At 50.1% G+C, this 15,069-nt stretch overlaps 1 protein-coding gene across 1 annotated transcript in view; it reads left to right on the top strand.

The window, feature by feature from the left end:
* Window positions 1–15,069, top strand: part of pex6 (peroxisomal biogenesis factor 6) — a 127,581-nt gene that overhangs the window by 56,857 nt on the left and 55,655 nt on the right. Inside the window, exons 11-12 of the mRNA XM_041188137.1 lie at window positions 8,363–8,498; window positions 9,813–10,018. Coding sequence (XP_041044071.1) covers window positions 8,363–8,498; window positions 9,813–10,018 — 342 coding nt within the window. The remainder of the gene's footprint in view (window positions 1–8,362; window positions 8,499–9,812; window positions 10,019–15,069) is intronic.

Genomic DNA, 15,069 nt, shown 5'->3' on the forward strand with positions numbered 1-15,069 from the left:
AGTCAGCACCTTGAGGGGAGGGAGAGAGAGAGAGAGTCAGCACCTTGAGGGGAGGGGGAGAGAGAGAGAGTCAGCACCTTGAGGGGAGGGAGAGAGAGAGAGAGTCAGCACCTTGAGGGGAGGGAGAGAGAGAGAGTCAGCACCTTGAGGGGAGGGGGAGGGGGAGAGAGAGTCAGCACCTTCAGGGGAGGGGGAGAGAGAGAGAGTCAGCACCTTGAGGGGAGGGGGAGAGAGAGAGAGAGTCAGCACCTTGAGGGGAGGGGGAGAGAGAGAGAGTCAGCACCTTGAGGGGAGGGGGAGAGAGAGAGAGTCAGCACCTTGAGGGGAGGGAGAGAGAGAGTCAGCACCTTGAGGGGAGGGAGAGAGAGAGTCAGCACCTTGAGGGGAGGGGGAGAGAGAGTCAGCACCTTGAGGGGAGGGGGAGAGAGAGTCAGCACCTTGAGGGGAGGGGGAGAGAGAGTCAGCACCTTGAGGGGAGGGAGAGATAGAGTCAGCACCTTGAGGGGAGGGAGAGAGAGAGTCAGCACCTTGAGGGGAGGGAGAGAGAGAGAGTCAGCACCTTGAGGGGAGTGGGAGAGAGAGAGTCAGCACCTTGAGGGGAGGGAGAGAGAGAGTCAGCACCTTGAGGGGAGGGGGAGAGAGAGTCAGCACCTTGAGGGGAGGGGGAGAGAGAGTCAGCACCTTGAGGGGAGGGGGAGAGAGAGTCAGCACCTTGAGGGGAGGGAGAGAGAGAGTCAGCACCTTGAGGGGAGGGGGAGAGAGAGAGAGTCAGCACCTTGAGCGGAGGGGGAGAGAGTCAGCACCTTGAGGGGAGGGGGAGAGAGAGTCAGCACCTTGAGGGGAGGGGGAGAGAGAGAGAGTCAGCACCTTGAGGGGAGGGAGAGAGAGAGTCAGCACCTTGAGGGGAGGGGGAGAGAGAGAGAGTCAGCACCTTGAGGGGAGGGGGCGAGAGTCAGCACCTTGAGGGGAGGGGGAGAGAGAGAGAGTCAGCACCTTGAGGGGAGGGGGAGAGAGAGAGAGTCAGCACCTTGAGGGGAGGGGGAGAGAGAGTCAGCACCTTGAGGGGAGGGGGAGAGAGAGAGAGTCAGCACCTTGAGGGGAGGGAGAGAGAGAGTCAGCACCTTGAGGGGAGGGGGAGAGAGAGTCAGCACCTTGAGGGGAGGGGGAGAGAGAGTCAGCACCTTGAGGGGAGGGGGAGAGAGAGTCAGCACCTTGAGGGGAGGGAGAGAGAGAGTCAGCACCTTGAGGGGAGGGGGAGAGAGAGAGAGTCAGCACCTTGAGCGGAGGGGGAGAGAGTCAGCACCTTGAGGGGAGGGGGAGAGAGAGTCAGCACCTTGAGGGGAGGGGGAGAGAGAGAGAGTCAGCACCTTGAGGGGAGGGAGAGAGAGAGTCAGCACCTTGAGGGGAGGGGGAGAGAGAGAGAGTCAGCACCTTGAGGGGAGGGGGCGAGAGTCAGCACCTTGAGGGGAGGGGGAGAGAGAGAGAGTCAGCACCTTGAGGGGAGGGGGAGAGAGTCAGCACCTTGAGGGGAGGGGGAGACAGAGAGAGTCAGCACCTTGAGGGGAGGGGGAGAGAGAGTCAGCACCTTGAGGGGAGGGGGAGAGAGAGAGAGTCAGCACCTTGAGGGGAGGGGGAGAGAGTCAGCACCTTCAGAGGAGAGGGAGAGAGAGTCAGCACCTTCAGGGGAGGGAGGGAGAGAGGGTCAGCTCCTTCAAGATAAGTATAGCCTTGCCACACACCACTTTATCCCTTTCTCAATTGCTCTCTCTATCTCTGCTCCATCTGTCTTCCTTCCTTTGTCTGTCTCTCCCTTGCTACCCCTCTGTATCTGTCTCACTCTCCTCATTCTGTTGGTGAGAGTGAGCTGGTCAAAGTTCTAACTTTCTGTATGGAGATAGTTCAGGTAAATTGGAATCAAAGATTGACAAACTAAATTGCTGACTTTAAAGAGGTGATTCAGATACAGTCAAGGTCCATCCCATGAGGGGGAAAGGTAGGATAAACTAATCCAGAGTTCCTTGGATGAAAAAAGAGATAGAAGTGAGGTGGAGCAGAAAAAGTGTGTTAATGATGTTTGTCGGGTGGATAATACAATCGAAAACCATGCTGAATATAGAAGGTTCAGAAGAAAAGTGAGAAATGTAATGAAAAGCAGAGAGAGAGTATGAGAGGAGACTGGAAGCTAACCTCAAAGGGAACCTAAGCAGTTTCTATATTCATATAAGTAGTAACAGGGCAGTGAAAGGAGGAGTGGGGCGGATTAGGGAACGAAAAGGGGATTTCCACATGGACGCAGGGGAAAGGCTGAGCTATTAAATGAATACTTTGCATCTGTTGTTACCAAGGAAGAAGATGCTGGTTGTGGTGAAAAAGGAGTTAACTGAGAAACTGCATGGACTAAAAATTGATAATGCTGTAGTAGTAGAAAGGCTGTTTGCACTCAAAGTTGATAAGTCTCCAGGCCCAAATGGGCTACAACCAAGGATACTGAGGGAAGTAACGATGGAAATTGTGGAAGCAATTCCAATCCTCCTTCGATTGGACGTGGTACCAGAGGACTGCAAAATTGCAAATATTGTTCAAAAAAGGCTGTAATGATGAGCCCAGCAACTACAGGTCAGTCAGTTTAACTTTGGTGGTTAAGCTTTTAGAAACAATAACATGGGGTAAAAGTAACAGTCACTTGGACAAGTGTGGATTAATTAACAAAAACAAAAACTCAAGGAGACAGACCCATCCATGGCTCACTCAGCAAGTTGTGGATAGTCTTAGTCTAACAGGAGAGGCTTACAATGTGACAAAGGACAGGAGCAAGTTTGATGATTGGAATGTTTTAGAAACACGCAGAGAGCCACCAAAAAGTTAATAAAAAGGGGAAAAATGGAATATGAGAGTAAGCTAGCCAGGAATATAAAAATGGATTGTTTGAGCTTTTTTATAAGCGTATAAAGAGGAAGAGAGGAGCGAAAGTAAACATCAGCCCCTTAGAATCAGAGACAAGAGAAATTATCATGGGGAACGAAGAAGTGGCAGAGACACTGAACAAATATTTTGTGTCTTTCTTCACAGTAGAAAATACAAGTTTCATGCCAGAAATAGACGGTAACCTAGCAGCTAACAACAGTGAGGAGATTAATATCAGCAGAGAAAAAGTATTGGAGAAACTTGAGGGACTAAAATCTGACAAATCCTGAGACCTGATGACCTACACCCTAGGGTTCTAAAGGAGATGCTGTAGAGATAGGGGATGTGCTGGCTATCATTGTCCAAAATTCCTTCGATTCAGGTACGGTCCTATTAAATTGGAAGTTGGGAAATGTTACACCATTTTCAAGACAGGAGGGAAGGAGAAATCAAGGAAGGTTAGCCTAACATCAGTTGTTGGGAAAATGCTGTAATCTATTATTAAGGAAGTCTTAACCATGCACTTAGAAAAGTATAGTATGATTAGAGCAAGTCAACATGGTTTTACTAAGGGGAAATCCTGTTTGACAAATTTATGAAAACTTTTTGAGGTTGTGACTGGTAGGGTAGATAAAGGGGAACCAGTAGATGGAGTATACCTGGATTTCCACACAGCATTTGATAAGGTGCCACATGAAAGGTTAATTGGCAAGATAAGGACTCATGAGTTGGAGGTAATATTTTAGTATGGGTGGAGGATTAGTTAATGAATAGAAAGCAGAGAGTGGGCATCAACGGGGCTTTTTCAAGCTGTCAGGCAGTGAATCGTGGAGTGTTACAAGGATCAGTGCTGGGGCCCCAGCTATTTACAATCTATATTAATGACCTAGATGAAGAGACAGAGAGTAATGTATCTACGTTTGCTGGTGATACCAAGCTAGGTGGAAGCTAAGCTGTGAGGAGGACACTGAGAGGCTGCAAAGAGATGTAGACAGGGTAAGTGAGTGGGCAACAAGATTTCAGATGGAGTATAATGTAGGGAAGTGTGAAGTTATTCACTTTGGTCGTAAGAATAGAAAGGCAGAATATTTTTTAAAAGTTGTGAAACTTGTAAGTGTTGATGCTGAAAGAGACTTGGGTATGTTTGTACAAGGAGCACAGAGAGTTAGCAGGCAGGTACAACAAGCAATTGGGAAGGCAAATGGTGTGTTGGCCTTTATTGCAAGGGGATTGGAGTCCAAGAATAAAGAAATCTTGCTCCAGTTGTGCAGGGTTTTGGTGAGACCACATCTGGAGTACTGTGTGCAGATTTGGTCTGTACATTTCAGGGAGGATATACTTGCATTGGAGGTGGTACAGTGAGGGTTCACTAGATTGGTCTCTGGAATGAGGGGGTGACCTATGATGGGAGGCTGAGTGAATTGGACTTGTATTCTCTGGAGTTTAGAAGAATGAGAGACGATCTCATTGAATCCTGTGAGATTCTGAAGGGGTTTGACAGGGTGGACACTGAGAAATTGTCTCTGCCGATCGGGGAGTCTAAAACACGGGGGCTCAGTCTCAGGATAAGGGGCTGATCATTTAGGACTGAGATGAGGAGAAATTACTTCACTTAAAGGGTTGTGAATCTTTGGAATTCTCCACCCCAGAGGGTTGTGAATGTTCCATCGCTGAATATATTTAAGGTAGGGATGGATGGATTTTTGGTGTCTCGGTGAATTAAGGGATATGGGGAGTGGGCGGGAAAATGGAGTAGAAGCTCAAGATCAGCCATGATGGTATTGAATGGTGGAGCAGGCTGGATGGGCCGAATGGTCCACTCCAGCTCCTGGTTCTTGTGTTCTTATGTTAATTACTGAAAGCCAACATGGATTTGTTAAGGTGTAAATTGTGTTTAACTAACTGGCTGGAGTTTTTTGATTAGGTAATAGAGAGGGTTGATGAGGGCAATGTTGATGATGTTGTTGTGTACATGGACTTCCAAAAAACATTTAACAAAGTGCTTGTCGGTAAATTTGAAGCACAGGGAATAAAAGGAATAGTGGCAGCCAGGATACTGTTGGCTAATTGTCAGGAAACAGAGAGTAGCAGTTGATACTGGGGTTCCCCGGGTCTGGACTAGGACCACAGAATCACTGAATCTTAACAGCACATTCAGCCCATCGTGTCTGCACCAGCTCTCCAAATGGGCATTAAGACCTAGTGCCATTGCTCTGCCTTTCCCTGTACCCAAGCATATTGTTTCTATATAAATAATCATCTAATGTCCTCCTGAGTGCCTCGATTGAACCTGCCTCCACCACACTTCCAGGCCGTGTATTCCAGACCCGAACCACTCACTGTGAAAACTTAATTCTCACATCACATTTGCTTCTTTCGCAAATCACTTTAAATCTGTGCCCTCTCGTTCTTGATCCTTTTAGAAGTGGGAACAGCTACTCTCTATCTACTCTGTCCAGCCCCCTCATGATTTTGAACATCTCTATCAAATCCCCTCTCAGCCTTCTCCTCCCCAAGGAGAACAGTCCCAACCTCTCCAATCTATCCTCATAGCTGAAGTTTCTCATCCCTGGAACCATTCTTGTAAACCTCTTCTGTACTCTCTCCAATGTGTTCACATCCTTCCTATAGTATGGTCCCCAGAACTGTACACAATACTCCAGCTGAGGTCTAATGTAAACTCAGCATAACCTCCCTGCTCTTGTACTCTATGCCCCTGTTAATAAAGCCCAGGATACTATATGTTTTATTAATTGCTCTCCACCTGCTTTGCCACCTTCTATGATCTATGCACATATACACCCAAGTCTTTCTGCTCCTGCACCCCCTTCAAAATTTCATCCCTTATTTTATATCGTCTGTCTATGTTCTTCCTACCAAAATGCATCACCTCACACTTCTCCACATTGAACTACATCTGTCACCTATCTGCCCACTCCACCAACTTGTCTATGTCCTCTTTAAGTTCCACACCATCCCCCTCACAGTTCACAACACTCCCAAACTTCGTATCATCCGCAAACTTTGAAATTGTCCCCTGCACACCAAGATCTGGATCATTTAGTATATATCAGGAACAGCAAGGGTCCCAATACCGACTCCTGGGGAACTCCACTACAAACCCTCCTCCAGCCCTAAAAATGTCCTTTGACCATTACTCTCTGCTTCCTATTTTTCAGCCAATTTTGTATCCACGTTGCTCCTGTCCCTTTTATTCTATGAGCAATAACTTTTCTCACAAGTCTGTTGTGTGGCTCTGTGTCAAATGCCTTTTGAAAGTCCATATACACCACATCAACAGCATTAGCATCATCGACCTTTTCTGTTTCCTCTTCAAAAAACTCCAGCAAGTTAGTTAAACGTGACTTCCCCTTTTGAAATCCAAGCTGGCTGTTCCTTATCAACCCACTGCTTGCCTTGATGCATATTAATAACCGAGACTTAGGTTTACAGGACATAGTTTCAAAACTTCAAAGCATTGTGAACTGTGAGGGCAATAGTGATAGACTTCAAGAGTCTGGAGAAGCTGGTGGAATGGGCAGACACATGGCAGACGCAGTTTAGAGTGGAGAAGTGCAAATTGATACATTTCAGTCGGAAGAACGACGAGAGACAATATAAAATAAAGGGTACAATTCTAAAGGTGGTGCAACATAGCAAGACCTGGGTGTATATGTGTATGTCATTCAAGAGGGCAGGACAGGCTGAGGCAGCAGTTAATAAAGCATATAGAATCCTGGGCTTTGCAAATAGAGGCATAAAGTACAAAAGCAAAGAAGTTATGATAAATCTGGGTAAAACACTTGTTCAGCCTCAACTAGAGTATTGTGCGTTGTCTGGCTGCTAACCTTTAGAAAGGATATAAGTTAGTGTGGCACCAAAGGACTGTTATGGCACAGCCGATGGTAAATGCTGAATTGTTCAAATCCTAAAGGGAAACTTGAAACATTTGTCACAATTTGTTTTGTAATTTGTATAAATTTCAAGATGTGTGCCTTGAGTTCAGTAGTAATAAGACCACCAAGACTTATAGCTTTTTGTTACAAAACTAGATTAAACATATATTAATAAGAATGATTTTCAATACATACATAGATCTACAAATTATTACTATGATAACTTCCGAATCCCCTATTCAACCTAACTCCCAGTTACACTTTTGTTAGGGCAACAGTAAGACACATGCATTTTAAAAGACCCAGACAAAGAAACATGAGACCCTGAGCCGGTCAAATTCAAAGTGAGTTTTCTTAACTTCAGTTCTTGTAACAGCAGCTTGAGGCAGAGATGCTGAAGGTTTTTCACACTTGTGAGATCTTAGAATGCCTACCCTTACACACAGCCTTCACCCCTTTATACATACTTTTCCCTTTGACAAATACCCATTTGTTTTACTATGTCTTTGGACTTAACCTCCCTGATGATAAAAATTAATCATAGTACTAACTTTACCAGTAATCTTTGGGAAAAATACACACTGTTTCTTAACTTCACCTGGCTAGGTATAATATTTCATTCCCTCTTTTGAAAACAATCTAGCCTGGTTTATTTAAAAATGCAAATGCCCTTTTACACCTTACACTCTAAACTTCCCCCATGTTTACATCAAAGACTTCAGACCAGCTGCTTTAATTCAAGTAAGTCTCTCACACACTCAAAGACACATACAGATACCACTAGGTTACAATAAAATCGAGTGGTTAGGATCTGGAATGACTGTCTGAGAGTGTGGTGGAGACAGGATCAATCGAGTGATTAGGATCTGGAATGCACTGTCTGAGAGTGTGGTGGAGACAGGATCAATCGAGTGATTAGGATGTGGAATGCAATGTGAGAGTGTGGTGGAGACAGGGTCAATCGAGTGGTTAGGATCTGGAATGCACTGCCTGAGAGTGTGGTGGAGACAGGGTCAATCGAGTGGTTAGGATCTGGAATGCACTGCCTGAGAGTGTGGTGAAGACAGGGTCAATCGAGTGATTAGGGTCTGGAATGCACTGTCTGAGAGTGTGGGGGAGACAGGGTCAATCGAGTGGTTAGGATCTGGAATGCACTGTCTGAGAGTGTGGGGGAGACAGGGTCAATCGAGTGGTTAGGGTATGGAATGCTCTGTCTGAGAGTGTGGTGGAGACAGGGTCAATCGAGTGGTTAGGGTCTGGAATTCACTGACTGAAAGTGAGTTGAAGACAGATTCAGTTGTGGTTTTCAAAAGGAAATTGGGTCATTATCTGAAGAAAAAATGAATTTGAAGCGCTATGGGGAAAGAGCAGTGGAGTGGAGTATCTGAACTGCTTTTGCAGAAAGCTAGCATTGGATATGAGGGGCCGAGTGTCTGCCTCCTGCGCTTAACCTCAGTGAGGGTTATTGCTCGTCTTCTGGTATCTGGGGTTGTGGGATCTTACTGAATCAGCCTTGTCCACCGCTCCCACACTGAGCCTCTGTGTCCCCCTCATGTCCCCAGTTTTCCAGGTACAATTCCAAGTGTGCAGGAAGAGTTGGATTTATGTGCTGCTGGAGTGACGATCCTATGGGAGGATTTTCAGATGGCCTTGGATCAACTACAGACAGCGCACTCACAGGCTGTCGGAGCCCCAAAGGTTTGTCTGCAATCACAGGTGAAATATGGCAGTGGCCTGGGTCCTACTGGACCAGTGGACACTGCCCGAACATCATATGAACAAGGAGTAGGCCATTCGGCCCCTCAAGCCTGCCCTGCCATTTAATAAAATCATAGTGGGGGCCAATCTGATAGTAACCTCAAATCTGCATCCCACCTACCCTGATAAACTTTCATCTCCTTGCTTACCAGGAAGATATCCACTTCCGTCCACGCACTCACTGACTACACTAGCTCTACCTCACAACCAGCTCTCTCCACCCCTTCACTGCCTCTGATCTCTCACCAGGCTGCTTATTCGACACCCTGACTGACACGAGCAGACATTTCTTCCAGGTCAACATTGGGAAGACTGAAGTTATGGTCTCAAACTCTGTTCCCCCTCCCCTGCCTCCAGCCCTATCCCTGTTGACTCAGGCTGAGCCAGATCCTTCGCAGCCTTGGTGTTCAATTGATGAGCTTCTGACCATATGTTCACCATCGCCTGCAGTACCTCTGTAACATTGCCCATCTCCACTCATCTGTTGCTGAAAATCTTATCCACACCTTCGTTCCCTCCAGACTCGACTATTCCAACATACCCTTGGCTGCTCTCCCACATTCTGCCCTCGGTAAACTTGAGGTCATTCGAAACTCTGCAGCCCCCTGTTTGAACTCCCACCAAGTCTGGGTCCAGTATTGGCTCAGTTTTAAAATTCTCAATGCCATGTCGAAATCTCCCCTCACCCCTCCCTACCTCTGTAATTGCCCCCAACCCTCCAAGTTCCTGTGCTACTCTAATTCTGACCTCTTGATCATCCTCGATTTCAATCGCTCCACCCTTGGTGGCCATGCCTTTAGCTGCCAGGGTCTGAAACACTGGAATTCCCTCCCTGAACCTCTCAACAACTCTCTTTAAGACGCCACGTCAAACCAATCTCTTTGCCCCAGCTTTTGGTCGCCTAATCCTAGTGTCTCCTTCTGGAGCTCAGTGACAGATTTTCTTTCCTGATGCTGCCCTGGTTGTTTTACTGCGAGTGGTTGTTGCAGCCAGACAAGTAGGAAGACACGGCGGCTGAGTGAAATGTGTGAACCCCTCAACCTCCGACCACTGGAAAAGGTTTTCTATTGAGTTTTGTGAGAAGATCTATATTACAGAGGGAGCAACCTGTCCCTTCAGCAAGTACCCTGTCTGAGCCTGGTGACTCAGGGTATACGTGATGTGGGCTGGCAGAGCAGGGAGGGGCCGAACAGCCTGCCTCCCGGTCCCTGAGGTGGTATTTTCTCACTGGGTGATGTCTTGCTTGGCCCCCAGATTCCCACGGTGAGGTGGCAGGATGTGGGAGGTCTGCAAGACATAAAGCGTGAGATCCTGGACACCGTGCAGCTCCCCCTGGACCATCCTGAGCTGCTAACGCTTGGCCTGCGCCGAACCGGCCTGCTGCTGTATGGACCGCCCGGAACTGGCAAAACCCTGCTGGCTAAAGCCATTGCCACCGAGTGCACTATGACCTTCCTCAGGTGAGCCAGCCAGATGCCTGGGTGGACCCAGCACGCGGACACGAGCTGGAGACGAGTTTAAGTTGAAACAAAAACGGAAACTGCTGGAAAAACCCAGCAGGTCAGACAGCACCTGTGGAGAGAAAGAAAACAGAGTTAACGTCTCGAGTCCAGAATGACCCCTCTTCAGAGCCATACGGACTCGAAACGTTAACTCTGTCTTTCTCTCTCCACAGATGCTGTCTGACCTGCTGGGTTTTTCCAGCAGTTTCCGTTTTTGTTGCAGATTTCCAGCATCCGCAGTATTTTGCTTTTACCTGTTTTAAGTTGCTTCATTCAGTGTTGTTCCACACAAAAACGAGGAGCAGAAGTAGGCCATTCGGCCCCTCAAGCCCATTTTACCTCTCAGTGAGATCATGGCTGATCGGACTGTGGCCTTAACTCCACTTTACTGTCTGCTCCCATAACCCTCGACTCCCTTGTCTACCAAAAACCTATCCTACTGTTGGGAAGTGGTGAGTGGGAAGATTGGGAGGGAAGCAGTGAATAATGGAACACTCTCCACTTGCCTGGATGAGTGCAGCTCCCACAACACTCAAGAAGCTCAACACCGTCCAGGACAAAGCAGCCCCGCTTGATTGGCACCCCATCCACAAACGTTCACTCCCTCCATCACCGACGCACAGTAGCAGCAGTGTGTGTACCATCTACAAGATGCACTGCAGGAACTCACCAAGGCTCCTTAGACAGCACCTTCCAAATCCACAACCACTACCATCTAGAAGGACAAGGGCAGCAGATAGATGGGAACACCACCACCTGGAAGTTTCCCTCCAAGTCACTCACCATCCTGACTTGGAAATATATCACCATTCCTTCACTGTCACAGGGTCACAATCCTGGAACTCCCTCCCTAACAGCACTGTGGGTGTACCTACACCACATGGACTGCAGCGGCTCAAGAAGGCAGCTCACCACCACCTTCTCAAGGGCAATTAGGGATGGGCAATAAATACTGGCCCAGCCAGCGACACCCACATCCCATGAAAGAATTTTTAAAAATGGGTACAGAACTGACTGGTGCATGGTTTACAGTGCAGATCTTCAGGGATGGGTGTTCGGACCCCTGCTCTTCCTCATGGATATTAATTAACTAGACTTGGCTTGCTTCTGTCCGGTGTCCGTTCCATGATCCAACAGTTTTATGATCAGCTTGGCTCAGCCAGTATCTCTCTAGAGTCAGGAGCTGATAGCTTCAAGGTAAATTGTAAAGTATTGTGGGACTGAGCACAGTCGGAAGGTCAGCACTGAGGGAGTGCTGCACTGTCAGAGGGTCAGTACTGAGGGAGTGCTGCACTGTCAGAGGGTCAGTACTGAGGGAGTGCTGCACTGTCAGAGGGTCAGTACTGAGGGAGTGCTGCACTGTTGGAGGGTCAGTACTGAGGGAGTGCTGCACTGTCAGAGGGTCAGTACTGAGGGAGTGCTGCACTGTTGGAGGGTCAGTACTGAGGGAGTGCTGCACTGTCAGAGGGTCAGTACTGAGGGAGTGCTGCACTGTTGGAGGGTCAGTACTGAGGGAGTGCTGCACTGTCAGAGGGTCAGTACTGAGGGAGTGCTGCACTGTCAGAGGGTCAGTACTGAGGGAGTGCTGCACTGTCAGGGGGTCAGTACTGAGGGAGTGCCGCAAAGTCGGAGGGTCAGTCCTGAGGGAGTGCTGCACTGTCAGAGGGTCAGTACTGAGGGAGTGCTACACTGTCAGAGGGTCAGTACTGAGGGAGTGCTACACTGTCAGAGTGTCAGTACTGAGGGAGTGCTGCACTGTCGGAGAGTCAGTACTGAGGGAGTGCTGCACTGTCAGAGGGTCAGTACTGAGGGTGTGCTGCACTGTCAGAGGGTCAGTACTGAGGGAGTGCTGCACTGTCAGAGGGTCAGTACTGAGGGAGTGCTGCACTGTCAGAGGGTCAGTACTGAGGGAGTGCTGCACTGTTGGAGGGTCAGTACTGAGGGAGTGCTGCACTGTCAGAGGGTCAGTACTGTGGGAGTGCTGCACTGTCAGAGGGTCAGTACTGAGGGAGAGCTACATTGTCACGGTCAGTACTGAGGGAGTGCTGCACTGTCAGAGGGTCAGTACTGAGGGAGTGCTGCACTGTCAGAGGGTCAGTACTGAGGGAGTGCTGCACTGTCAGAGGGTCAGTACTGAGGGAGTGCTGCACTGTCGAAGGGTCAGTACTGAGGGAGTGCTGCACTGTCAGAGGGTCAATACTGAGGGAGTGCCGCAAAGTCGGAGGGTCAGTCCTGAGGGAGTGCTGCACTGTCAGAGGGTCAGTACTGAGGGAGTGCTACACTGTCAGAGGGTCAGTACTGAGGGAGTGCTACACTGTCAGAGTGTCAGTACTGAGGGAGTGCTGCACTGTCGGAGAGTCAGTACTGAGGGAGTGCTGCACTGTCAGAGGGTCAGTACTGAGGGTGTGCTGCACTGTCAGAGGGTCAGTACTGAGGGAGTGCTACACTGTCAGAGAGTCAGTACTGAGGGAGTGCTGCACTGTCACAGGGTCAGTACTGAGGGAGTGCCGCACTGTCAGCGAGTGAGTACTGAGGGAGTGCTGCACTCTCAGAGGGTCAGTACTGAGGGAGTGCTGCACTGTGCAAGGGTCAGTAGTGAGGGAGTGCTGCACTGTCAGAGGGTCAGTACTGAGGGAGTGCTGCACTGTCGAAGGGTCAGTAGTGAGGGAGTGCTGCACTGTCAGAGGGTCAGTAGTGAGGGAGTGCTGCACTGTCAGAGGGTCAGTACTGATGGAGTGCCCCACTGTCAGAGGGTCAGTACTGAGGGAGTGCCACACTGTCACAGGGTCAGTACTGAGGGAGTGCCGCACAGTTAGAGGGTCAGTACTGAGGGAGCGCCGCACTGTCAGAGGGTCTGTAGTGAGGGAGTGCTGCACTGTCAGAGGGTCAGTAGTGAGCGAGTGCTGCACTGTCAGAGGGTCAGTACTGAGGGAGTGCTGCACTGTCAGAGGGTCAGTACTGAGGGAGTGCTGCACTGTCAGAGGGTCAGTACTGAGGGAGTGCTGCACTGTCGAAGGGTCAGTACTGAGGGAATGCTGCACTGTCAGAGGATCAGTACTGAGGGAGTGCTGCACTGTCGAAGGGTCAGTACTGAGGGAGTGCTGCACTGTCAGAGGGTCAGTACTGAGGGAGTGCTGCACTGTCGAAGGGTCAGTAGTAAGGGAGTGCCGCATTGTCAGAGGGTCAGTACTGAGGAAATGCTGCACTGTCAGAGGGTCAGTACTGAGGGAGTGCCGCACTGTCAGAGGGTCAGTACTGAGGGAGTGCTGCACTGTCAGAGGGTCAGTACTGGGGGAGTGCCGCACTGTCACAGGTCAGTACTGAGGGAGTGCCGCACTGTCACAGGGACAGTACTGAGGGAGTGCCGCACTGTCACAGGGTCAGTACTGAGGGAGTGCCGCACTGTCACAGGGTCAGTACTGAGGGAGTGCTGCACTGTCAGAGGGTCAGTACTGAGGGAGTGCCGCACTGTCAGAGGGTCAGTACTGAGGGAGCGCCGCACTGTCAGAGGGTCAGTACTGAGGGAGCGCCGCACTGTCAGCGAGTGAGTACTGAGGGAGTGCTGCACTATCAGAGGGTCAGTACTGAGGGAGTGCTGCACTGTCGAAGGGTCAGTACTGAGGGAGTGCTGCACTGTCAGAGGGTCAGTACTGAGGGAGTGCTGCACTGTCAGAGGGTCAATACTGAGGGAGTGCTGCACTGTTGGAGGGTCAGTACTGAGGGAGTGCTGCACTGTCAGAGGGTCAGTACTGAGGGAGTGCTGCACTGTTGAAGGGTCAGTACTGAGGGAGAGCTGCACTGTCAGAGGGTCAATACTGAGGGAGTGCCGCAATGTCGGAGGGTCAGTCCTGAGGGAGTGCTGCACTGTCAGAGGGTCAGTACTGAGGGAGTGCTACACTGTCAGAGGGTCAGTACTGAGGGAGTGCTACACTGTCAGAGGGTCAGTACTGAGGGAGTGCTGCACAGTCAGAGGGTCAGTACTGAGGGAGTGCTGCACTGTCAGAGGGTCAATACTGAGGGAGAGCTGCACTGTCAGAGGGTCAATACTGAGGGAGAGCTGCACTGTCAGAGGGTCAATACTGAGTGAGTGCCGCAATGTCGGAGGGTCAGTCCTGAGGGAGTGCTGCACTGTCAGAGGGTCAGTACTGAGGGAGTGCCGTACTGTCACAGGGTCAGTACTAAGGGAGTGCTACACTGTCAGCGAGTGAGTACTGAGGGAGTGCTGCACTGTCAGAGGGTCAGTACTGAGGGAGTGCTGCACTGTCGAAGGGTCAGTACGGAGGGAGAGCTGCACTGTCAGAGGGTCAGTCCTGAGGGAGTGCCGCATTGTCAGAGGGGCAGTACTGAGGGAGTGCCGCACTGTCAGAGGGTCAGTACTGAGGGAGTGCTGCACTGTTGGAGGGTCAGTACTGAGGGAGTGCTGCACAGTCAGAGGGTCAGTACTGAGGGAGTGCTGCACTGTCAGAGGGTCAGTACTGAGGGAGAGCTACATTGTCACGGTCAGTACTGAGGGAGTGCTGCACTGTCAGAGGGTCAGTACTGAGGGAGTGCTGCACTGTCAGAGGGTCAGTACTGAGGGAGTGCTGCACTGTCAGAGGGTCAGTACTGAGGGTTGCTGCACTGTCAGAGGGTCAGTACTGAGGGAGTGCTGCACTGTCAGAGGGTCAATACTGAGGGAGTGCCGCAATGTCGGAGGGTCAGTCCTGAGGGAGTGCTGCACTGTCAGAGGGTCAGTACTGAGGGAGTGCTGCACTGTCACAGGGTCAGTACTGAGGGACTGCCGCACTGTCAGCGAGTGAGTACTGAGGGAGTGCTGCACTCTCAGAGGGTCAGTACTGAGGGAGTGCTGCACTGTCGAAGGGTCAGTAGTGAGGGAGTGCTGCACTGTCAGAGGGGCAGTACTGAGGGAGTGCTGCACTGTCGAAGGGTCAGTAGTGAGGGAGTGCTGCACTGTCAGAGGGGCAGTACTGAGGGAGTGCTGCACTGTCGAAGGGTCAGTAGTGAGGGAG

The sequence above is a fragment of the Carcharodon carcharias genome, chromosome 5 (genome assembly GCF_017639515.1).
Source record: "Carcharodon carcharias isolate sCarCar2 chromosome 5, sCarCar2.pri, whole genome shotgun sequence".
Lineage (NCBI taxonomy): Eukaryota > Metazoa > Chordata > Chondrichthyes > Lamniformes > Lamnidae > Carcharodon > Carcharodon carcharias.